This window comes from Cervus elaphus, chromosome 33 (genome assembly GCF_910594005.1).
Source record: "Cervus elaphus chromosome 33, mCerEla1.1, whole genome shotgun sequence".
Lineage (NCBI taxonomy): Eukaryota > Metazoa > Chordata > Mammalia > Artiodactyla > Cervidae > Cervus > Cervus elaphus.
The window spans coordinates 8,028,513-8,053,208 of NC_057847.1; the positions used below are offsets into that span (position 1 = coordinate 8,028,513).

Here is a 24,696-nt window from a genome sequence, read left to right on the forward strand (position 1 = left end):
CGGGGAGGGATGCGGCAGGGAGGAGGCAGACACTTACCAGAGTCATCACGCCCAGCCGGTCTCCCTCGCGCGTCAGGCTTTGCCACCTCCCTCGGGGCGGGGAGCGCCCCCTGCTGGGCGGGCAGGAGCCGGCAAGTGAGGAGGCAGGACACAGGCTGAGGGAGCTCAGTGACTTAAAACGCCGAAGGCTGCCGAAGCGCGCCCCGCCCGCCCTGCTCTCAGTCTCCTCGGCCCGCTGCTTCGAAATCTTCTTCTCCTCTAAGATCCACCTAAAAGAGAGCAAAACTCATCAGCTGCTTTTGTCAGCACAGGAACGTGTCTGGACAACAAATCTGGGCTGGCATTCTGCGTCACGATGAGCAAATTCTGGGACCATCTGCTCATTTCTCATCTCGGCTAAAAGGTTCGACTTTCCCTCTTTTGAATATTCTCAAACTTGGAATAACTTAGCACTGAGTCTTACAAACTGGGCCCTGGTCATTCACGTTTGTTTTGACGTATTTACGCTAACACTCTGACGGGGCCTGGGTGGAGACTCTCTCCCTGTGAGGAGATACCTGAAGTTGACCACCTTCACCTTCCCTGCTCTCAGGGCAGAGGGGCACGTCAGTGCCTCAAGTCTTTGCCACTGGGAATCGGGAACTCTCTATAACCAACACAGCGATTCACGAACAAGCTGGAGATTCTAAACAAAAGTCCCCAGACCAGATGAAGTGCTGAGGAGATTTTTCTTTTTTTAAGGTTGTATGTGTAACAACACATCACTTGATGAAGTTCTCCACCAGCTTTATGTGAGTTTCTGGACTCATGTCAATGTGCCGCATTTACCTAAAATTCACGCTTAGTGTTCTTCTCCCCTAATGTGTAGTGGGTGATTTTAAATAGCAGTTTAAATACTCGATGATGCATATAAAATGATTTCCAAAATAAAATACAGGATTCTTGCAGATCATAACCTCTTCAGCTTGATTCTACCTATATGTCCTGAAAGTTTCTCACTTGTGATAGCAAGCTGATGGACAGAATATACCATTTATAACAAGTCAACTTATTGTCTAAGGAAAATTCACTTTACCTGACAACTTGCTGTAAAAATAAAATATTAATATGGAACTGTACCATAATTCCTGCGGGGACAGGGAAAGCCGATCGTTCTGAGGTCGTCTGAGCTGAAACAGGGCCCAGAAGCAGTCTGTCTCGGCATCAAAAGTGCAGGCGGCACCACCTGCGTTTGCTGGCTGTGCCGTTCACCCCTGCCTTCCCCCCGAGCCCCGCGTGCTCGGCACACAGGCACGGGCACCTCGACCTGGGCTGACGTGACGAGAACAATCTGAGCAGCAGCTCTGCCTGGTCCTGTGCACGGTCACCGGCCTGCCGCCACTCTGGACGTGGACCCGGGACAGGGGCGTAGCTGTGCGGGTGTGGCGAAAGCAGGCCTCAGGGCCCCCGGACACCCGGCTGCACCCAGACCCAAGGCCCCCTGAGCACCACGAGGTGGGCCATTGCGTTCTATCCCGTTCTGTAAACTGTTACAACTGCCAAGACGGTGTCTAAAGAAAACATCTTAAATATACTGATGAGATGAGAAAAACTCAAACACATCCTTGGACCCCTGTCTTACAACAAGCCAGTCTTCACACTGTATTAAGTGAAAAAGGACAATGCAGATCTGAGTGGGAATTTGCCAACCCCAAACCCCTGCTTTTCTGTTCCAGGTGGCTTTTCACCAGAACGTGGGAGTCTCCTAGGGACACGGGAGGGTGAACCCTCTAGAGGGCTGGAGGGCACACGGGCCGCAGAGGACACCGCCTCGGCACCTCAGCCACCTGGGGGCTCAGAGCTGAGGGGGAAACCCCACAACGCCCCCCCCCACAGAGGGCTGACACCAGCTGTGGACAGAACGCCCTGCCTGACTGAGCTCTCTCATCAAGGGCGATCTCAGAACTGAAAATCCTTGAAGCAGGCCTGAAGTCAGTTTTCTCACTATGGAAAACTCAGACTTCACGTAGGAGAAGACAGCTCCTCAGAGAAGCCCAGGTTCTAGGGAGCTGAATTCGGGCGCACCCACCGGATGTCTTCGTTAATGGCGTCCAGCAGCTCCTGAATCATCACAGGCAGAGTGTCTGCATCGGCCTGCCCGCTGGGCGGCAGCTGATCGGCCGAGCTGAGGAGGGTGACCCCGTCGCCCTCGCCGTCAGACCCATCCTCGTCACTCTCGAAGGCCTGGGCCACGGTGGCCACCACGCGGGCCTGCTGCGCGGACTCCCAGTCCTGTTCCCTCTCGCTCTGCACCTGGGAACAAGAGGACCACGGCTCGTCAGCGACATTCAGGACAGCTCACGTCTATCAGGAACCGAACACAATTTGATATGGAAGCCCCGACTTTGGATAAACGGCCATGCTTATGAGACACTGCCATCTCTTAAGCGAGCAGTACTGAAGAAATGGGCAGGAGGAGAATCCAGTTCCTAGATGGCCTGGTGACACTCAGGTCTCAGCGTGGACGGAAGGCAATCCTATGAGGTTATTCACAAGGGTGGGCTGATGGAGTCAGAGACAAAAACCCAAAATTAAAAACAGTCCATGCCTCCATCAGGCAGGTTGAAGGAAAATAAGAAGGAAAAAACACTTCAGCTCCCCAGTCGCTGGGTCCACCTCAGCGGTCATCACTTGTACTAGTTCCCCGAGGAGTGCGATCCTCACAGGTTCCCAGGCCTCCGTGCTCCAGGCTGGTCTGAACATGCACAGACAGGAGCGAGCAGGGCAGCCAGGGGACTGGAGGGCCAGCCCCCGCAGCTGTCCTCTCGGGGCACAGGCACTCGGGCTGTTCTGGGGGATAGCCCCTCGCACCGCAAGGGCGGCTCTGCCATCAGAGACGCACGGGAGAGTGCCTGCTGGGGCCCGTGCCACCCTCCCGCTTTCACACCTCACACCCCTCTCTCGGCAAAGTTCCCCCCTGTCCGACTCTCAACCCAGGTCCTGCCTTCTCTCCCAGACATGACCTCAAAGCATCTGAGGGGCAGCCTCGAAGTGCTGACTGCCGGCTACCTAGCCCCCGTGGTCAGAGCCCTCGCCCCTGTCTTCCTCATGACTCCTCCCCAGGGCCTGGCCACCCCCTTCGCTGGCTGCAGGACCACCTCCCATCATCTCTACTCCATTCCAGCGAACCGACTGCCTATGGGTTCACCGTATCAGCCCGGTCAGCACATCCTCTCCATTCTCTCGCCTTCAAATGGCACAAAGGGAACCAGCAGACTCCTCCTCCAGGGCACCCTGCAGCGCCCACTGGGGGTCTCTGAAGGCTGCTTGGGAGAGGCATCTGCTGTCCATATAGTGTATCATCCATCTACATTATGCCTGTAACTACATAGTGATACACTAACTCTAACTTACTGCTATGCGGGAAAAATCACCATTTAATGAGACACGAAGACAAAGCACAAACCAGACTAATGGGACACAGCACGGATATGACCAGAACAAGGGCGAGGATGGGGGAGGGGAGATGGATGTGTGAACCACAGCCTTGGGGGGGGGGGGGGGGGGGAGTCTGGGGTCTGCATTGATGATGGCTAAACAGACAAGAGGATGAGTCAGGAAATCAAAACCAATGATGAAAGCAGACACACTGTCAGAAAACTCCACAAGGAGAAAATATTCAGAACTGTTGTTTTTTACAAATACTCAGAAAGAAATCAAGCATGAAACCACAGAGAAATGGTCCAAGAGTTTTAAATATCAACTACTTAGACAATGATACAAATTATAAAACAGTGTGTCAAAAGACCACAAAATGAAAAAAAAAAGACCACAAAATGGACCAGTTACCATTTCACATGCATCTAAAATGACCCACAGTTAATTTAATTCTATGCTAACAACGCAGCTCACAGGAAATGGGTGGTAACAGAAAAAAGGGATAATACAAGTGCAGTTTCAAGGCAGAGTGTTGTACACGTGATTCACGGGGTAAACAGCAATGCACTTAGAAACCTAGGCTACACAGGCAGGAAAGCTGGCACATGTGCCTTAGAGCCGCATACTCTGTCACCAGAAGCCCTAGGTGGTCATCCCGTGTTGAGACGCGGAAGAGTGAGGCAGCCTGACTTCTTCCCTGGGGCCCTGTGGCACCGGGCCTTTATCTGGTTTCACGCCCACAGCTGGCCTGAGCTCGCGCCTAGGCCCATCAGCAAGCGGACCAGTTCAGAGTCTTGGTTTTGTTGCCACCGCATGCCCTGCACCCTGCAGCCACGCGTCCCCGATGGAACATGTGCTGCCCGGCTTTCACTCGCCATGAGGGCGGCCTATGGTTACTTTCATGAGGCGGTCTGCTCCCTGACGACAGAAACATCCCTGCCACTGCCGTGCCCAGCACAGGCCAGGCCCACCGCTCCAGAGGTAGGCTCTGGCTGAGTTCATGATGGCATGCTAAGCTGGTGGTCCAAATATGAAGCCTAATTGGTCCCTGTGCCATTATGGAATGATTAAAGGCCAGGCAGTTTTAAAAGTCTTAGACCTCTGAGCGTAGCAAATGTACCTGATTTTCCTCTGGGGAGAAAGAGAAAAAACAAACAAAGAAAAACAGTGTGCTCGGGGAGGGATGCGGCAGGGAGGAGGCAGACACATACCGGAGTCAGGACGCCCAGCCGGTCTCCCTGGAGCGCTGGGCTGTGCCGCCTCCTGCGGGGCACGGAGCGCTCCCTGCTGGGCGGGCAGGAGCCGGCAAGTGAGGAGGCAGGACACAGGTTGACGGAGCTCAGGGACTTAAAACGCCGAAGGCTGCCTAAGCGCGCCCCGCCCGCCCTGCTCTCAGTCTCCTCGGCCCGCTGCTTCGAAATCTTCTTCTCCTCTAAGATCCACCTAAAAGAGAGCAAAACTCGTCAGCTGCCTTTGTCAGCACAGGAACGTTTCTCGACAACAAATTTTGGCTGGCATTCTGTGTCACGATGAGTAAATTCCGGGAACATCTGCTCATTTCACATCTCGGCTAAAAGATTTGACTTTCCCTCTTTTGAATATTCTCAAACTTGGAATAACTTAGCACTGAGTCTTACAAACTGGCCCCTGGTCATTCACATTTGATTTGACTCCTTTATGCTAACATTCTGATGGGGCCTGGGTGGCGACTCTCTAACTGTGAGGAGATACTTGAAGTTGACAACCTTCACCTTCCCTGCTCTCAGGACAGAGGTGCACGTCAGTGCCACAATTATTTTCCCCTTGGAATCAGGAACTCTCTATAACCAACACAGTGATTCACGAACAAGCTGGAGTTTCTAAACAAAAGTCCCCAGACTAGATGAAGTGCGGAGGGGATTTTTCTTTTTTAATGGTTGTATATGTACAAACACATCACTTGATGAAGTTCTCCACCAGCTTTGTGCGAGTTTCTGGATTCATGTCAATGTGCCGCATTCACCTAGAATTCACGCTTCCTGCTCTTCTCCCCTACTGTGTAGTGGATGATTTTATATAGCAGTTTAAATACTCGATGATGCATGTAAAATGATTTCCAAAATAAACTACAGGATTCTTGCAGGTCATAACCTCTTCAGCTTCACTTCTACCTATACGTCCTGAAAGTTTTTCACTGGTGATAGAAAGCTGATGGACAGAATTTACCATTAATAAGAAGTCAACTTACTGCCTAAGGAAAATTCACTTTGCCTGACAACTTGCTGTAAAAATAAAAATATTCATATGGAACCATCCCATATTTCCTGCAGGGACGGGGAAAGCCCATCTTTCTGAGCTCTTCTTTGCTCAAACAGGGCGCAGGAAGCAGTCTGTCTCGGCGTCAAAAGTGCAGGCGGCACCACCTGCGTTTGCTGGCTGTGCCGTTCACCCCTGCCTTCCCCCCGAGTCCCGCGTGCTCGGCACACAGGCACGGGCACCTCAGCCTGGGCTGACGTGACGAGAACAATCTGAGCAGCAGCTCTGCCTGGTCCTGCGCGGGGTCACCGGCCTGCGGCCACTCTGGACACGGACTCAGGACAGAGGGGGTAGCTGTGTGGGTGTGGCCCAGGCAGGCCTCGGAGCCCCCGGACACCTGGCTGCACCCAGACCCAAGGCCCCTTGAGCACCACGAGGTGGGCTTTTGCGTTCTATCCCGTTTTGTAAACTGTTACAACTGCCAAGACGGTGTCTAAAGAAAATATCTTAAATATACTGATGAGATGAGAAAAACTCAAAACACATGTCCTTGGACCCCTGTCTTACAACAAGCCAATCTTCACACTGCATATTAAAAAGGACAATGCAGATCTGAGTGGGAATTTGCCAACCCCAAACCCCTGCTTTTCTGTTCCAGGTGGCTTTTTACCAGAACGTGGGAGTCTCCTGGGGACACGGGAGGGTGAACCCTCTAGAGGGCTGGAGGGCACACGGGCCACAGAGGACACCGCCTCGGCACCTCAGCCACCTGGGGGCTCAGAGCTGGAGGGATCACCCCACAACGATGCCCCACAGAGGGCTGACACCAGCTGTGGACAGAACGCCCTGCCTGACTGAGCTCTCTCATCAAGGGCGATCTCAGAACTGAAAATCCTCGAAGCAGGCCTGAAGTCAGTTTTCTCACTATGGAAAACTCAGACTTCACGTAGGAGAAGACAGCTCCTCAGAGAAGCCCAGGTTCTAGGGAGCTGAATTCGGGCGCACCCACCGGATGTCTTCGTTAATGGCGTCCAGCAGCTCCTGAATCATCACAGGCAGAGTGTCTGCATCGGCCTGCCCGCTGGGCGGCAGCTGATCGGCCGAGCTGAGGAGGGTGACCCTGTCGCCCTCGCCGTCAGACACATCCTTGTCACTCTCGAAGGCCTGGGCCACGGTGTCCACCACGCGGGCCTGCTGCGCGGACTCCCAGTCCTGTTCCCTCTGGCTCTGCACCTGGGAACAAGAGGACCACGGCTCGTCAGCGACATTCAGGACAGCTCACGTCTATCAGGAACCGAACACAATTTGATATGGAAGCCCCGACTTTGGATAAACGGCCATGCTTATGAGACACTGCCATCGCTTAAGCGAGCAGTACTGAAGAAATGGGCAGGAGGAGAATCCAGTTCCTAGATGGCCTGGTGACACTCAGGTCTTAGCGTGGACGGAAGGCAATCCTATGAGGTTATTCACAAGGGTGGGCTGATGGAGTCAGAGACAAAAACCCAAAATTAAAAACATTCCATGCCTCCATCAGGCAGGTTGAAGGAAAATAAGAAGGAAAAAACACTTCAGCTCCGCAGCCGCTGGGTCCACCTCAGCGGTCATCACTTGTACTAGTTCCCCGAGGAGTGCCGTCCTCACAGGTTCCCAGGCCTCCGTTCTCCAGGCTGGTCTGAACACACACAGACAGGAGTGAGCAGGGCAGCCAGGGGACTAGGGCACTAGGGCCACAGGCACTCGGGCTGTTCTGGGGGATAGCCCCTCGCACCGCAAGGGCGGCTCTGCCATCAGAGACGCACGGGAGAGTGCCTGCTGGGCCTGTGCCGCCCTCCCACTCTCACACCTCACACCCTGTTCTCTGCAAGTCTCCCCCCTGTCCGACTCTCAACCCAGGTCCTGCCTTCTTTCCCAGACATGATCGGAAAGCAACCGCGGGGCAGCCTCGAGATGCTGGCTGTCGACTACCTGGCCCCTGTGGCCAAAGCCCTTGCCCCTGTCTTCCTCACGACCCCTCCCCAGGGCCTGGCCACCCCCTTCGCTGGCTGCAGGACCACGTGCCATCATCCCGGCTCCGCTCCAGCGAACCAGCTGCCTGTGGGTTCACCCCTATCAGCACGTTCAGCACATCCTCTCGGTTCTCTCGCCTTCAAATGGCACAAGGGAACCAGCAGACTCCTCCTCCAGGGCACCCTGCAGCGCCCCCTCGGGGTCTCTGAATGCTGCTTGGGAGAGGCATCTGCTGTCCATATAGTGTATGATCCATCTACATTATGCCTGTAACTGCATAGTGATACACTAACTCTAACTTACTGCTCTGCGGGAAAATCACCATTTAATGAGACACGAAGACAAAGCACAAACCAGACGAACGGGACACAGCACTGATATGACCAGAGCAAGTAGTGTGATGCTGGAGGGGAGATGGATGTGTGAACTACAGCCTCCGGTGGGGGGGGATGGGAGGCTGGAGTCTGGATTGATGATGGCTAAACAGGCAACAGGATGAGTCAGGAAATCAAAGCCAATGATGACGGCAGACACACCGTCCGAAAACTCCACAAGGAGAAGATATTCAGAACTGTTCTTTTACAAATACTTGGAAAGAAATCAAGCATGAAACCACAGAGAAATCGTCCAAGAATTTTACATATCAACTTCTTTGGCAATGATACAAGTTAGAAAAGCAGTGTGTCAAAAGACCACAAAATGGACCAGTTACCACTTCACAGGCATCGAAAATGACCCACAGTTAATTTAATTCTATGCTAACAACACAACTCACAGGAAATGGGTGATAACAGAAAAAAGGGATAATACAAGTGCAGTTTCAAGGCCGAGTGTTGTACACGTGATTCATGGGGTAAACAGCAGTGCACTCAGAAACCTAGGCTACACACGCAAGAAAGCCGGCACATGTGCTTTAGAGCCGCACACTCTGTCACCAGAAGCCTTAGGGCCTCAGCCCGTTCTGAGACTCTGAAGAGTGAGGCAGCCCGCCTTCTTCCCTGGGGCCCTGGGGCACCGGGCCTTTAACTGGTCTCACACGCACAGCCAGCCGGAGCGCATGGCCAGGCCCATCAGCAAGCGGACCAGATTAGATTCTTGGTTCTGTTGCCACCGCATACCTTGCACCCTGCAGCCAGGTGTCCCTGATGGAACATGTGCTGCCCAGTTTTCACTCGCCAGGAGGGCGGCCTATGGTTACTTTCATGAGGCGGTCTGCTCCCTGACCACAGAAACTTCCCTGCCGCTGCCGTGCCCAGAACAGGCCAGGCCCACCGATCCAGAGGCGGGCTCTGGCTGAGTTCATGATTGCGTGCTAAGCCGGTGGTCCAAATATCAAGACTGATTGTTCCCTGTGCCATTATGGAATGATTAAAGACCAGGCAGTTTTAAAAGTCTTAGACCTCTGAGCGGAGCAAATGTACCTGATTTTTTTCTGGGGAAAAACAGAAAAAACAAAGAAAGAAAAACAGTGTGCTCGGGGAGGGATGCGGCAGGGAGGAGGCAGACACATACCGGAGTCAGGACGCCCAGCCGGTCTCCCTGGAGCTCCGGACTGTGCCGCCTCCTTCGGGGCGGGGAGCGCCCCCTGCTGGGCGGGCAGGAGCCGGCAAGTGAGGAGGCAGGACACAGGCTGTCGGAGCTCAGGGACTTAAAACGCCGAAGGCTGCCTAAGCGCGCCCCGCCCGCCCTGTTCTCAGGCTCCTCGGCCCGCTGCTCCGTGCTCTCCTTCTCCTCCTGGATCCACCTAAAAGAGAGCAAAACTCGTCAGCTGCCTTTGTCAGCACAGGATCGTGTCTGGACAACAAATTTGGGCTGGCATTCGGTGTCACGATGAGCAATTCCAGGAACATCTGCTCATTTCACATCTCGGCTAAAAGGTTCGACTTTAACTCTCTTGAATATTCACAAACTTGGAATAACTTCGCACTGAGTCTTACAAACTGGCCCCTGGTCATTCACGTTTGATTTGACTTATTTACGCTAATATTCTGACGGGGCCTGGGTGGTGACTCTCTCCCTGTGAGGAGATACCTGAAGTTGACAACCTTCACCTTCCCTGCTCTCAGGGCAGAGGAGCACGTCAGTGCCTCAAGTCTTTTCCACTGGGAACTGGGAACTCTCTATAACCAACACAGCGATTCACGAACAAGCTGGAGATTCTAAACAAAAGTCCCCAGACCAGATGAAATGCTGAGGGGATTTTTCTTTTTTTAAGGTTGTATGTGTAACAACGCATCACTTGATGAAGTTCTCCACCAGCTTTGTGCGAGTTTCTGGATTCGTCAATGTGTCGCATTCACCTAGAATTCTCGCTTCCTGCTCTTCTCCCCTAATGTGTAGTGGGTGATTTTAAATGGCAGTGTAAATACTCGATGATGCCTATAAAATGATTTCAAAATAAAATACAGGATTCTTGCAAGTCCTAACCTCTTCAGCTTCATTCTACCTATAAGTCCTGAAAGTTTCTCACTTGTGATAGCAAGCTGATGGACAGAATTTACCATTGATAAATCAAGTCAACTTACTGCCTAAGGAAAATTCACTTTACCTGACAACTTGTCGTAAAAATAAACATATTAATATGGAACCGTTCCATATTTCCTGCGGGGACGGGGAAAGCCCATCTTTGTGAGGTCGTCTGAGCTGAAACAGGGCCCAGGAAGCAGTCTGTCTCCGCGTCAAAAGTGCAGGCGGCACCACCTGCGTTTGCTGGCTGTGCCGTTCACCCCTGCCTTCCCCCCGAGCCCCGCGTGCTCGGCACACAGGCATGGGCACCTCGGCCTGGGCTGACGTGACGAGAACAATCTGAGTAGCAGCTCTGCCTGGTCTTGTGCGGTGTCACTGGCCTGCGGCCACTCTAGACACGGACCCGGGTCAGGGGCATAGCTGTGCAGGTGTGGCCCAGGCAGGCCTCGGGGCCCCCGGACACCCGGCTGCACCCAGACCCAAGGCCCGCTGCTCACCACGAGGTGGGCCTTTGTGTTCTATCCCGTTCTGTAAACTGTTACAACTGCCAAGACGGTGTCTAAAGAAAACATCTTAAATACACTGACGACATGAGAAAAAAACTCAAACACATGGCTTTGGACCCCTGTCTTACAACAAGCCAATCTTCACACTGTATTAAGTTAAAAAGGACAATGCAGATCTGAGTGGGAATTTGCCAACCCCCAAACCCCTGCTTTTCTGTTCCAGGTGGCTTTTCACTAGAACGTGGGAATCTCCGATGGACCCGGGAGGGTGAACCCTATGGGCTGGAGGGCACACGGGCCACAGAGGACACCGCTTCGGCACCTCACCCACCTTGGGGCTCAGAGCTGAGGGGGAAACCCCACAACGCCCCCCCCCACAGAGGGCTGACACCAGCTGTAGACAGAACGCCCTGCCTGACTGAGCTCTATCATCAAGGGCGATTCAGAACTGAAAATCCTTGAAGCAGGCCTGAAGTCAGTTCTCTCACTATGGAACTCTCAGACATCTCGTAGGAGAAGACAGCTCCTCAGAGAAGCCCAGGTTCTGGGGAGCTGAGTTTGGGCGCACCCACCGGATCTCTTCACTGATGGCGTCCAGCGGCTCCTGATACATCACAGGCAGAGTGTCGGCATCGGCCTGCACACTGGGCAGCAGCTGACCGGCCGAGCTGAGGAGGGTGACCCCGTCGCCCTCGCTGTCAGACACATCCTCGTCACTCTCGAAGGCCTGGGCCACGGTGTCCACCACGCGGGCCGGCTGCGTGGACTCCCAGTCCTGCTCCCTCTGGCTCTGCACCTGGGCACGAGAGGACCACGGCTCGTCAGCGACATTCAGGACAGCTCATGTCTATCAGGAACCGAACACAATTTGACATGGAAGCCCCGACTTTGGATAAATGACCATGCTTATGAGACACTGCCATCTCTTAAGCGAAAAGTTATGAAGAAACGGGCAGGAGGAGAATCGAGTTCCTAGATGGCCTGGTGACAGTCCGGTCTTAGCGTGGACGGAAGGTATCCTATGAGGTTATTCACAAGGGTGGGCTGATGGAGTCAGAGACAAAAACCCAAGATTAAAAACATACATCCATGCCTCCATCAGGCAGGATGAAGGAAAAAAAGGAAAAAATCCTTCAGCTCCGCAGCCGCTGGGTCCACCTAAGCAGTCATCATTGTACTAGTTCCCCGAGGAGTGCGATCCTCACAGGTTCCCAGGCCTCCGTGCTCCAGGCTGGTCTGAACACGCACAGACAGGAGCGAGCAGGGCAGCCAGGGGACTGGAGGGCCAGCCCCCCGCGGCTCTCCTCTCGGGGCACAGGCACTCGGGCTGCTCTGGGGGATAGCCCCTCGCACCACAAGGGTGACTCTGCCATCAGAGACGCACGGGAGAGTGCCTGCTGGGGCCCGTGCCACCCTCCCATTCTCACACCTCACACCCCTCTCTCTGCAAGTCTCCCCACTGTCCGACTCTCAACCCAGGTCCTGCCTTCTCTCCCACACATGACTTCAGAGCATTCGAGGGGCAGCCTCGAGGTGCTGGCTGCCGGCTCCCTGGCCGCGTGGTCACAGCCCACGCCCCCTGTCTTCATCACGACTCCTCCCCAGGGCTTGACCTCCCCCTTTGCGGGCTGCAGGACCACCTGCCATCATCCCGGTTCCGCTCCAGCAAACCGGCTGCCTATGGGTTCACCCCCATCAGCCCGGTTAGCACATCCTCTCGCTTCTCTCACCTTCAGATGGCACAATGGGAGCCAGCAGACTCCTCCTCCAGGGCACCCTGCAGCGCCCACTCGGGGTCTCTGAAGGCTCCCTGGGAGCGGCCTCTGCTGTCCCCCTCCTGCCTGGTCTCCAGCACTCTGCAAGCAGGCGCTGTGCCCCGCCCTGCTGGGCAGCTCCCGGGGGCTGGAGGAACCCATGTCACCAAGCCTCCTCTCCTCCTTGCCCACCCCGCCGCCCTCCTACATGTCTCTCCCTGGCTCCAGGTCCCACCCTCCCTGGGGTTATTCCTCAGGCCCTTGCGCCCCATTTCAAAGATAAATAACATCTGATATCCACCACTACAGCCTTCATACTTTTTGAAAATGAAAGTACACAAATGACAAACCCTTGACTGAAATTACACGATGACTGTCCAAACTCACCTGTTTGTGTGCGGTCCTTAATTCCTCTTCTAAGGAACTACACCTTTCGAGAGCATGTTGCAGTTGCTCTCTCAACTGAAATAAAAGGGGCCGAATCACTGTGTGTTGATGTGTGTACATACGTTAGTGCACTTCTTATTCTACCCTCACCTGATTCCATGGCTACTGTAACAGAATACCTTTAATGTCTCTCATTGACCTTAAGGTGAAGAAAATCTGCTTACTAACAGCTTTAAATTCTCAGTTTCAGAGGAAAAAACTGTTATCCTAAAAGAACTGTATTACCCAGTTTTTAATTGCAAATTGATATACAGAATAAAAAAAACCTTGAGGCATTTATGCCAACTAATACTTTTAAACTGGGCGCTTCCCAGGTGTCTCAGTGGTAAAGAATCTGCCTGCCAATGTGAGAGGGCAGGTTCGATCCCTGGGTCGGGAAGATCCCCTGGAGTAGGAGATGGCCACCCACTCCAGTATTCTTGCCTGGGAAGCCCCATGAAGAGAGGAGCGTGGTGGGCTACGGTCCACAGGGTCGCAAAGACTCGGACATGTCTGAGCATGTACTCAGGCAACGCTCTTTAACAATATAAAACTCTGAGTTCTTACAGAAAAACCTGTATTTACAAGAATTCAAGAAGCTCAAAAGTCAACTAGTTCCATAAATACACGCATCGTCCACCAAACCAGGCAGCAAATGTACAAATCCAGGACGGCCGCGGGGCTGGTACCTTCTCGTCCAGGGCCTTGTGCTGCTCAAAGTGCAATCTCAGCGCCCTGAGCAGCTCCACCTCGCTGGTCATGCTGGCTGGGGACTGCGCCTGCTGCGGGCCCGCCGTCATCCCGAGGGACGGCACATACCGGGAAACCAGGACCTCCAGGTGTTCCAGCAGCAGCTGCAAGGCAGGGCCAAAGGAGCACCTTCAACCTCACACTTGAATTCAGGGCTGAGAACGCCTCTCAGCTTCACGCTAAGGCCAAAACCATGCTAAGGCACGTCGGAATCCCGCCAGTTCAGTCTGAAGTTAGAGTGGACTTCCCCAGTGTCCCAGGAGTTAAGACTCCACCCTTCTGCAGGGCTCATGGGTTTTAATCCCTGGTCGGGGAACTAAGATCCCACACAAACTGCAGCATGCACAAAAATGGAAGCTAAGAGAACTCTCCCCTCAAATGTACTAAAATTACATTAGCTCTCATCATAAATTTGAAGCAAGGTATGAGAACCCCAAACTGATCCACCTCGGTCTGCTCAGTGGGAAGATGTGAAAAATGACTTGAAAACCAGACAGACTTTAAAGACAGCAACACGGAGCCCAGCGGTGACCCCCGCGGGGCACAGGTCAACACGTGAGACTCCGCCTACTGACCCTGGTGTTGTTCCTTTCGGCTTTCAGCTCCGCGATTTCCGCTTCTCTTGTAAGAAGCTGCTCCCTGCATGCCTTTAGTTGTTGAGATGTGGCCAACTCCTAGAAAACAGGTAAATGAGGGAGTAACTAAATGCAAACACAAATGTTAAGTTAAAGAGAGCGAGACTCTGCAGACTGACACTGTCCATTCTCTCCAGGCTCCACTCAAAGGATCTCCCTGCCCCTCCGGAGAAGAGGGGGCCCACTGACCCCAAGACCACACAGACCCCTACAACTCAGACTGGCCTGCAGCCTCCACCTCAACCTGGCAGGCACGCGGCAGGGGAGAACCCAGAATCCAAGCCAGCCTTCTCAAGACCCAGGGAAGTCTGAGAAACTTTCCTAAACATACACCTAACAACAAAGTGGATAAAGAGATTCTTAAACGACACACAGACAAGTGACCTAGAGCCCCTGGGGAGAGTGAAGAAGAGAGGTAAGGTCTACAAGGCCACCAGGCTTTGGAGTGTTCCTCTGCGAAAGAGGCTGATGGCACCCCAAGGCCGTCTGTTAGCCTGACTCCACTGAAGTCACCCAGTCATTCCATGAACTGCTTAAAATGGTAAATTCATGTTAAATGTATTTTATCACAATATGTATGTACGCGGGGCCGTCCACGTGGTGAACTTGCTCAAACCGAACCACGCGGACTCTTTCATTCTTCGATTGTTCTTTGCACAAATACAAAAATCCTGGGCCACGTATCCCCTACTACATACTAAGTATTCGGCACCTAGAGCACTGCCCAACACTTTGTAAGAGGCATGCAGTAGACATGTGAAGCTATGAGGGTGTATGTTATACACATGAGCACTAGGTACCCATCACGAGAACACTGGACGCACTGGTCTGTGCTTTGTAAGATGGGACACGTTAAGGGGCTTAGCCTTTCTGCTTCAAGGGCTGACTCTCTAGCTCGATCCACATGCCCCAGAGACTCCTACAGCCAGGGGATCCCTTGTTTGGAAGAAGAGAGACCTTAAGGGGCTTAGCCTTTCTGCTCCAAGGACTGACTCTATGGCTCAGCCCACGTGCCCCAGTGACTCCTCCAGGCACTGTTTCGCTTCCTGTGGGGCCCCCGCCCATCGTCCACACACCACCTGCACAGCCTCTTACAAGGTCAACCTGCTGGGGTCGATCCTGCCCAGGAGGCCAGAACGCCCTGGCCGGCAGGGCCCACAACCATGCGAACACAGTGAAACACAAACCCAATGCTTCGCCAGGTGAGGGCCAACCCGACGGGCCCAGCCCCCGGCTGCTCTCACCTCCGGCCACTCTGCTTCCAGGACTTGGGATGAGGCCAACTTACTTCTTGTCTTGGCCTTTTTCTTGGGGTGGCAGCATGGGAAAAGCGCCCATAGGCTGGCCCTTCTGTGACCCATCCTCGCGGATGGGGGCAGCCCCCCACTCAGGGGCACCTGCTGTTTCCCAGGCAGATCACCTGAGGTATCACCACCGATCTCACACTATGACCACCGTTCTCACGCACACACTGCTCTCACACACACCGCTCTCACACACACTGCTCTCACACACACCACTCTCACACACTGCTCTCACACACTGCTCCCACACTGTGACCACCAGCTCCGCTGTCTCAAGAAGAAATGGCACGAAGGCTCTGCCTCCAGCACATCTCCCAGGAGCCCAGAACATGGAACCCACTCTGTCACAAGGGGCTCCATGGTAACAGAGGGGCTGGGCTCAGGCCCACCATCAAGGGTGCAGAGAGCGGGGAGGGGCTGCCAAAAAGATGGCAGGTGTGTGTTGGGTGCGGGAGAAGGAAGGCCGTGCCCACAGCTCAGGCCCACCGTCAAACGTGACCCTGCAAGGTCACTGGGTCACAGTCAAACTGAACAGTATAAACTGCTTTAGAAACCACCACCGCTAGGGATGAGCACGTCTTCTAAGTGGGCTTCTGCTTCGTCCACCCCTGAAACAAGCCTGCAGTGAGGCTACTGAAAGGGCACCCCTGAACTCAAGGGTGTGTCCAGAATCCACCCGGCTGAGGAGGACTCACCACGCTGGCTGCCCCTCACTCTCACCCTGAGCTTGGTCCTCCCTGACTGGCTCCCTCACTCGAGCTCAGCAAGGGCTTGACCAACCTCGCTCCGGGCGCTTACAATGAACCCACAGTGGGGACAGGGGTTCATTCAACCTGCTGCGAGCTCGCCCTCTTAACTTGGACCCTGGGCCGCCAGAAGACTCGGCCCCATGGCGGCTGCATGGTGGAGGTTCAGGGGTGGCCCTGCCTCCAGCCGTGACAGCCAGCGCCTCCCAGATCCCTCCAGGGGCTGCCCCGCACTCCCTCTTCGCCAGAGTCTCCCACCCCCTCTCCTGGCCCCACCCCCAGCCTCGCGGCTCTCCACGCACCAGGGCATAGCCCACACTGCTCCTGGCTCAGCCCGGACCTCTGCGGTCACTTGAGGACTCAGTCCCCTGGGTGCTTGGGGTCCTATGTCCGCCCGTCTCAGCAATGACAGACTCTGGGGAAACAAGGTACAGCTTGGGGTTCCGCCCTCAGTGCACCCTGATCACATTCTCTTTTTTTCGCTTTATCTACTGGAGTTATCTGAGACGTCTTTTGAAAACCTCAACTGTGGCTTTCAAAAAGACTGTAAAATCACTGTGCTCAACTTGAAGAATAAAATCTTCATTTTCAACCTAAAGTGAAACTGGAGGGAAGATTAAAAGCAGTCACTTTTCTTTTTTTTTTTTAATCGACGAAAGAGCGTTTATTTCCCTATTTATATATCTGCCTTGGTCCAAAAAATACTAAAGGTGGTAAAAGCAGTCACTTTTCAAACTGAAAAAGAAAACCCACATGTGACCCCATCACAGATCACAGGTCACGCAGCCCCGCCCTCCTCAGCTTCTCGTCCACCACCAGCATCCTGTCATCGCAAGGCCTGCCCTGGGCTGGCAGGCGCAGGGAAAGCGGGCACACCGGCTCCTCCGTCCTCAGGCTGCGTGGGCCGCTTGCTCCACCTTCTTCCCAAATTCAAGTGGCACTGAAAGAGCATGGGCAAGCTGGGGATTCTGATCCGAAACACAACCGTGGGTACTAAGCAAGGACCCCTGCCTCTTGTTTTCCCGGGATCAAATAAAGATGATCAGTATAATTACTGTGATGCTTACATGTGGCCTCAGATGAGAGAAGACACCCAGGGCTTCCCCACTTCCAGTTACAGACGCAAGCAGCTTGTAGGTCAGCCTACCCAGAGCTAGAAAAGCTAAATACATTTTAAAAGAGGTCCTCAGGCAGCCACAATCCAAGATTTCAAGCACCAGGGAAGCCCAGTGAGGGAGCTGGAGACTGAGAGGGCCGCTCCTTCCCCCGGGGCATCTGAACAAAGCTGACTCTGCGAACGAAAGGCAGGGGAAAGTCCAGCAGAGGGGACTGGGTAACACAGCTCTGGACGGTTCCTCGGGCTGGGAAGACAAACATATGAGCGCAGGCCTGACAAGTCAGTCCAGATGGGAGAGACCAATCTCTCCAAGAAAAGTTAGGCACAGAAAACGTACCCAACACTCTGCCCAAACTGGCTGAGCGCTGAGTATCAATCACCTCGTGGTCTTCAGGAGGCAGACGGTGGGATTCAGGACCTGCCGAGAAGGAGGGGCCCTGGGAGGGCCCCCAGGCTTCCAGACGGAGACGCTGGAGGGCTCCTCCCTGGGGTCGGGTGGGGGGAGGCGGGGAAGGTGGGTGAAGGCTGCTGAGACTCAGCTTACAAGGACCCCCCAGCCTCAAGTCACTCAGGCCCTGAGTGAACAGAGAGCTCTGTCCCCACTAGAGGTCTACGTCAGAGGAAAGTCTGGAGAAGACAGCATCACTCTGGACCTCTAGGGTTTTCCAAACATAGTGTCCAACATGCAACCAACAAAGCAAAAAAGGGTGTAACAACAAACAGGACCAAGAGAAAAAGAACTGAAACAGATCCAGAGGTAGCAGATGTGTATCAGAATATCAGAGGTATGCTAGAGGTATCAGATGCAAACGTCACCAGTTCAAAAAATATACTTGACCAAAGGAGAAATTTCTGAGAATCAAAACCAATGCTACAACGTTAAAATAACAGGGACTGAATTTACGAACTCAGTCTCTGGGCTTAACATCAAACTGGATGTAGCTGAAGAGAGGATCAGTGAACTGAAGGTTGGGCCAGTTAAAAAATATATATAAGAGGCAAAGAAGTACAGAAAGAGCCCGTTGTGAAACTATGTTGTTAAAAGCTATAAATGGGTCCCCTTATGAGGGAGAAAAGACAGAAAGGGGAATAAGAAATGCCTCCAGGGGTTGCAACTAAAGAGCCTCTTGATGAAAGTGGAAGAGGAGAGTGAAAAAGCTGGCATAAAACTCAGCATTCAAAAAATGAAGATCATGGCATCCGGCTCCATCGCTTCATGGCAAATAAATGGGGAAACAATGGAAACAGTGACAGACTTTATTTTCTTGGGCTCCAAACTTACTGCAGATGGTGAAATTAAAGGACACTTGCTCCTTGGAAGGAAAGCTATGATGAAATTAGGCAGCATGTTAAAAAACAGAGACATTACTTTGCCGCCAAAGGTTCATTTAGTCAAAGCTATGTTTTTTCCAGTAGTCATGCATGGATGTGAGAATTGGCCCATGAAGACAGCTGAATGCCGAAGAATCAATGCTTCTGGACTGTGATGTTGGAGAAGACTCTTGAGAGCCCCGTGGACTGCAAGGAGATCCAACCAGTCCATCCTAAAGCAAATCAGTCCTCAATATTCACTGGAAAGACTGATGCTGAAGCTCCAATACTTTGGCCACCTGATGCGAGAAACTGACTCACTGGAAAAGAACCTGATGCTGGAGAAGACTTAAGGTGGGAGGAGAAGGGGACGACAGAAGACCAGGCGGTTGGATGGCATCACCGACTCGATGGACATGAGCTTGAGCAGGCTCCGGGGGCTGGTGATGGACAGAGAAGCCTGGCGTGCTGCAGTCCATGGGGTCGCAACGGGTCAGACGCTGAGTGACGGAACTGACTGGCACGGACGGGGGCAAGAGTTGGCTCAAGAATCAGACTATTGACTCAAAAATGAAAACCACACATTGGTTTCAGCAGCTCTGCAGGTGCCTGAGGCGAGAAGAAAATGTTCCAGTGCTCAGAGGAAAAAAGGTGTGGCTTTTAATGGCACAGCAACGCCGAGAGCTGACTTTTCAAGAACAACGAAGTCAGGAGATCATTGACGGGCGCCTGTAAAATGCTGAAAACAAACACCACCAACCTGGAGTTCTACACCCAACAAAAACACGCTTCCAAAGGGAAAGAAAATAAAGACTTTTAGGGCAAATGGAAATGAGACAACTCATCACCCACAGACACGAACTAAAAAAATATTAAGGCCGTGCTTTGGGAAAAAGAAAAGTAGTCTCTGACTGAAATATAAAAAACAAGTAAAGACCAACCATGAGGTAACTCTGACAGTACACATTAACTCTACAATCATGACAACACCAAAAATATATCTACAGTTTTAAAGGATAACAGTGACAAGGAGGAAACAGCCGTGTCAGGGAGGCAGTAACAGCACTAAGTTAGACTTAAATGTAAACCACATGCCGTACCTGCGCACGCTCACCCAACCACCTGGCAGAGGAGGAAGAACTAGAAAAGCACCTCATCCTTCTAACAGAAGGCCCAAGACAAGGACACAGAAGAGGCGGGACAGACAGAAAACAAACAGCAACACGCTGTCTGCACACGGGAACATCAAACTGTAAACAGAGCAAAGGTTCTCACGGAAAGATAAAAAGTGTCAAACTGATTAACATCAAAACTCTACACTAAGGGAACATCAAACTGTAAACAGAGCAAAGGTTCTCACGGAAAGATAAAAAGTGTCAAACTGATTAACATCAAAACTCTACACTATTCACAGAGGTGCATGTGAAGATGGAAGACCACAGACAGGTGATACGGAAAGATACGCAGGCAAACAAGGACAGAAAACTGATGTGGCAATATCACTGTCAAACAGTGCCTAGAGTAAGAAGCATTCCTAGCGATAAAAGGAAGCATCTCATACTGATACAAGTTCCGTCTACCAAAAAGATGAGGATTCTAAATTTCAATGTACCTAATAACATAACCTCAAAATATCAATACATAAAAACTGACAGAAACAGAAAAGGAGTAACAGCCAGGTTCACAATCGCAATGGCAGATGTTAAAGACACATCTCTCACGGAACTGGGCTCCCTGGTGCGTGGTCACCTGCAGCCATGAAGGACCTGAAGTGCGGCCGGCGCTGCGCTGAGGCGTGCTGCACACGTGAGACACGCACTGGAGTTTAAAGACGCAGCGTGAAGAAGAGAACAGAAACTGATTCATTGGGTTCCATCATGCTGATCTCACACAGAAAGGGTACCGCTTTGGGTGTGTTAAAATAAAACGTATTACAGATGATTTCACCTACTTCTGCTTTACTCAACGTGGCTACCGAAATCTGAATTATATGATTGACAAACCTGATCTAAGTGATACGCACGGAACACTGCATTCCCCCTGATACGCATGATTTTCAGGGACCCAAGGAACATATAACAAAAGGAATATATATTGGGCCACTAGGAAAGCTCGAATTATTTCAAAGGACTGAAATAATGCAGGGTATGCTTAGGGATTGCAATGGGCTGACGGTCTATGTGCCCTCAAACTTCACCCCGCACGGGGAGATGATACTCAGAGGCAGGGACTCTGGGAGGGGTCAGGTCAGGAGGGAATGGGCTCCCGTGATGCGAGAACAGGGAGAAGCAGCAGGCAGTCTAGGAACCAGGAACCAGGCCTCACCAGACGTGGCACCTGCTGGTGATCTTGGGACTGCCCAGCCTCCAGTACTCTAAGAAACAACTTTCTCTTGTCTAGCAGCTAGTCTACAGTATTGGTAACAGTAGCCCTAAAAGCCTAAGACAGGGCTCTTCATGGAATTAAGCTAGGAATCCAAAAAGGGTCACTAGAAAAACCTTCCCAAACATTGGGAAGTTAAATGACATACTTCTTGAAGAACTTCATGAATAATAATTTTAAAAAACACAACGAAAACTAGAAATACTTTTCCATAAAAGATAATGAAAGTCTGGCTTATTCAAACTTGTGGGACCCAGCGAACTATGTTTACAGGGTAACTTAAAGCCTTAAACACATATCCTGGAAAAGAAGGAAGGCTAAAAATCAATTAAGCCTCTATCCCAAGAAACCAGAAAAGAAGCACAGCAAACGACACACAAGGCAGATGGAAGAAAAAGGAGCAGAAAATAAGGAAACAGTAAGCACATACAAATTTTTTTAAAAAACAATGCCAAAAGTTGGCTCTTTGAGAAGATTGATAAAAATGATAAACCCCTAGAGAAACTGATTAAGAAAAAGAGGCAGGGCACAAATCACCAATATCAAGGATTTTTAAAAGGGTAGACAACCCATCTTGCAGACAACAAAGATATTATGAACTTACTATTTAGGTCACTTACCAATTGCAGAGTCTGCTGGCCTCACTAAATTCTTAGCAGCGGGAAATGCTTTCCCTAAATAGACCCAAGAAGACATACAAAATCAGAAATTTTTATTTGCATGAAAAAAATTAAATCTGAAGTGAAAAGCCTCCCCCCAATGAAACCTACTTGTTTTGCCAATCAATTCTTCCAAAAAGCCAGGGAAGTAAACAGCAATCTCACAGGAACTCTTGGGGTAAACCAGGAACACTCTCCTCCTTGTTTCATAAGACTAGCATAACCTTGATACTAAAACCAACAAGGAAAAGAAGTACAAGAAGGTCAAATTGCTGACTCTGAGTAGAGATGCTGCTGCTGCTAAAGCTAAGTCACTTCAGTCCTGTCCGACTCTGTGTGACCCCATCCCTGGGATTCTCCAGGCAAGAACACTGGAGTGGGTTGCCATTTTCTTGGGGAACTTTCAAGACAAGACTCTTAAAACATGTCCAGAATTCACTTCATACCTTTGCCATTTCCTTCTCCAGTTTATAACAAGTACACTTCCACAAAACCAAGAGAGGCCCAAAGGAAGACAGGTGGGGTGTATAAAAGCCTCAGCACTTAAAACTCAAGAGACATGAAAACTTTCTGGCCAAAGAAATGAATGTGTGATGGTGGAATTCGGAAGAGAGACATGAATAGCTTTGGGACTACACAATGGCCCCTGACACCTCAATGTAGGAGAGGCTCATGGCATAGACACTGAGCCTTTGGGTAGGAGTGAGATGGGGGCTGAAGACCACATTTTGTTGTTGTTCAGTCACTAAGTCATGTCCAACTCTTTGAGACGCCATGGACTGCAACACGCCAGGCTTCCCTGTCCTTCACCATCTCCCAGAGCTTACTCAAAACTTATGTCCATGGACTCAGTGATGCCATCGAACCATCTCATCCTCAGGCGCCCCCTTTTCCTCCTGCCTTCAATCTTTCCCAGCATCAGGGTCTTTTCCAATGAGTCAGCTCTTCACATCAGCTGGACAAACTATGGGAACGTCAGCTACAGCATCAGTCCTTCCAGTGAATATTCAGGGTTGATTTCCTTTAGGATTGACTGGTTTGATGTCCTTGCAGTCCAAGGGACTCTCAAGAGTCCTCTCAAACACCACAGTTCAAAAGCATCAATTCTTTGGCACTCAGCCCTCTCTACAGTCCAGTTCTCACGGTTCAGGGCAGAGTCGGACATGAGGGCCCAGCACCCAGGTTCAAGTGCTGGCTCTGCCCCTGTCGGGCCCAGGGGCCTTGATCTCCTTGCCCCACCTCTCAGAGCCTCAGTTCCTTCTCTCGGTAAAGGGATCTGACCCCTGTACCACAAGCCGGGGCAGGATGCCCACACAGGGTGAGGTGGGGATGGGGGTTTGCGTCCAGGCTGACAAGTCCCTGAGAACAACTGTGGCTGCATTATCCTTACATACGGAGCTGTTGAAATTAGACTTGAGGTGCCTCAAAGTCGAGAAACCCCACCCCAATGTCCAGGCTATGAGGAGGGACCCCTACCCCCAACTCCACCCTCATCACCACACTTAGCCAAGTCTGGGAACTGTCTCCGACACCAGCTCACGCCCACAAGGCCTCAGCTGGAAACTGCAAGAAACATGCCCGTCCCCCCGCCCCGTGTCCATGGCCTCCCTGCCCACCCCCGGCAGATGAAAGCCCCTCCATTCTACAGATGGAAAGACTGAGGCTGCTCAGCCCCCAGGACGTGGCCGGGCTGGGTCTGGACACACACACGTGGGCTCAGAGGGGCTGGGCGGGGTATGAGCCTCCCTGGGAGCTCAGGTGCCCTCACCGCCTGACCGAGCCTCCTGGGTTCTGGTGTGGAGGCGGCTCCCATCCTCCAGCAGGCAGCTCCTCGCTTGCTTTTCAGAAAACAACATCCACAAAGATGGGAAACAGATGCCGCCGCGGCCCACACCAGCTCCGGGGAGGAACGAGGAGAAACTACAGCCCGCCAGCCCTGGGGTGCAGTGGCGAGCCCTGAAAGGCAGCTCAAAAGCAAACTGACCTTGTAGGGTTCACGTGTCTGTGGCCTTCATAATTCTGCCAAAGCCGGAGTCAAGTTCAACATCAGGGCAGTGTGGGCCTCGGTCAACCCCAGTACTCAGACGGGATTTTCAGTGTGGCCTTCTTGGCAATGACCAGTGGGCATAAATTATGCTCTGGCTTTGAGGTTGGACTTGAAAAATGCTGATGGGTTTCAGTTACAAGGAAACATGTTGGCCCACAAGCTGCTCTTGTCTGTTTCCTGGGAACCCTGGCTGCTGACCCCAATGCCATTGGAGGGACAGAAGAGTGGGGGGTGGGCAGATGAGGCGCTCCTGCAGAAAGCAGGCCTGGGCCGCCTGCCTCCAGGACCTTTCCCCACCATTTCCATCCTGTCTGCTGCCCCAGGGGTCTCTGGCATGACACCGCTCCTGGACCCTCGTGTGTGATACTGACTTCTGGATCAAGGTGTCAGATCCTAATTTGACAAGCAGGGCCCCTCTTGTGGGTGGCTGGGCAAGCTATTTTTAAGCTGAGTTCCTCTGGGCCCACGCTTCCTGGGGGAGGTGGGGGGCAAGAGGGTCACCTGTGGTCACAGCCAGTCGGCCAGGCTCAGCCTCCACGCGTCCTATATACGACGTTATGAACCCGTTTCTTCCAGACCCACCACTCCCCCCTCTGCTGGGTTCAAGTGAAGTGTCACATCTCAGCCAGAAGGCAAATTCTGAGCTCTTCCTCTGGCAGAAACAACTTCACAAAATAAGCCAAGAAAGAGAGCTGGGAAAGCAAACCACACCAACGACCAGAAAAGCATTCCTCACGAGACAAAGCTAGAGAAAAACCCAACATCCTTGTGGCCCAAAAACCCTCTTGGAAATCAACGTTCAGTAAGGAAGAGACGAAACATGTCAAGTTCCAAGGACAGGCATTGCCCATGGCCAGTGTAGTTTCGAGACGGCCTGACCGCTCAGATGTAGGCACACACCAATGTCAACCCCAGGTAGACAGCAGTGATG

At 52.2% G+C, this 24,696-nt stretch overlaps 1 protein-coding gene across 1 annotated transcript; it reads right to left on the bottom strand.

Moving 5' to 3' along the window:
- Positions 1-7,376: 7,376 nt before the first annotated feature.
- On the bottom strand, positions 7,377-21,731 carry LOC122688279 (liprin-alpha-1-like). The gene is made up of 7 exons (XM_043894178.1): positions 21,680-21,731; positions 14,140-14,238; positions 13,504-13,668; positions 12,776-12,850; positions 11,234-11,430; positions 9,175-9,250; positions 7,377-7,436 (listed from the first exon to the last, which is right to left on the bottom strand). Exons 3-7 carry the CDS (start codon positions 13,612-13,614, stop codon positions 7,377-7,379), a joined length of 519 nt encoding a protein of 172 aa, XP_043750113.1. The 5' UTR covers positions 13,615-13,668; positions 14,140-14,238; positions 21,680-21,731.
- Positions 21,732-24,696: the final 2,965 nt, after the last annotated feature.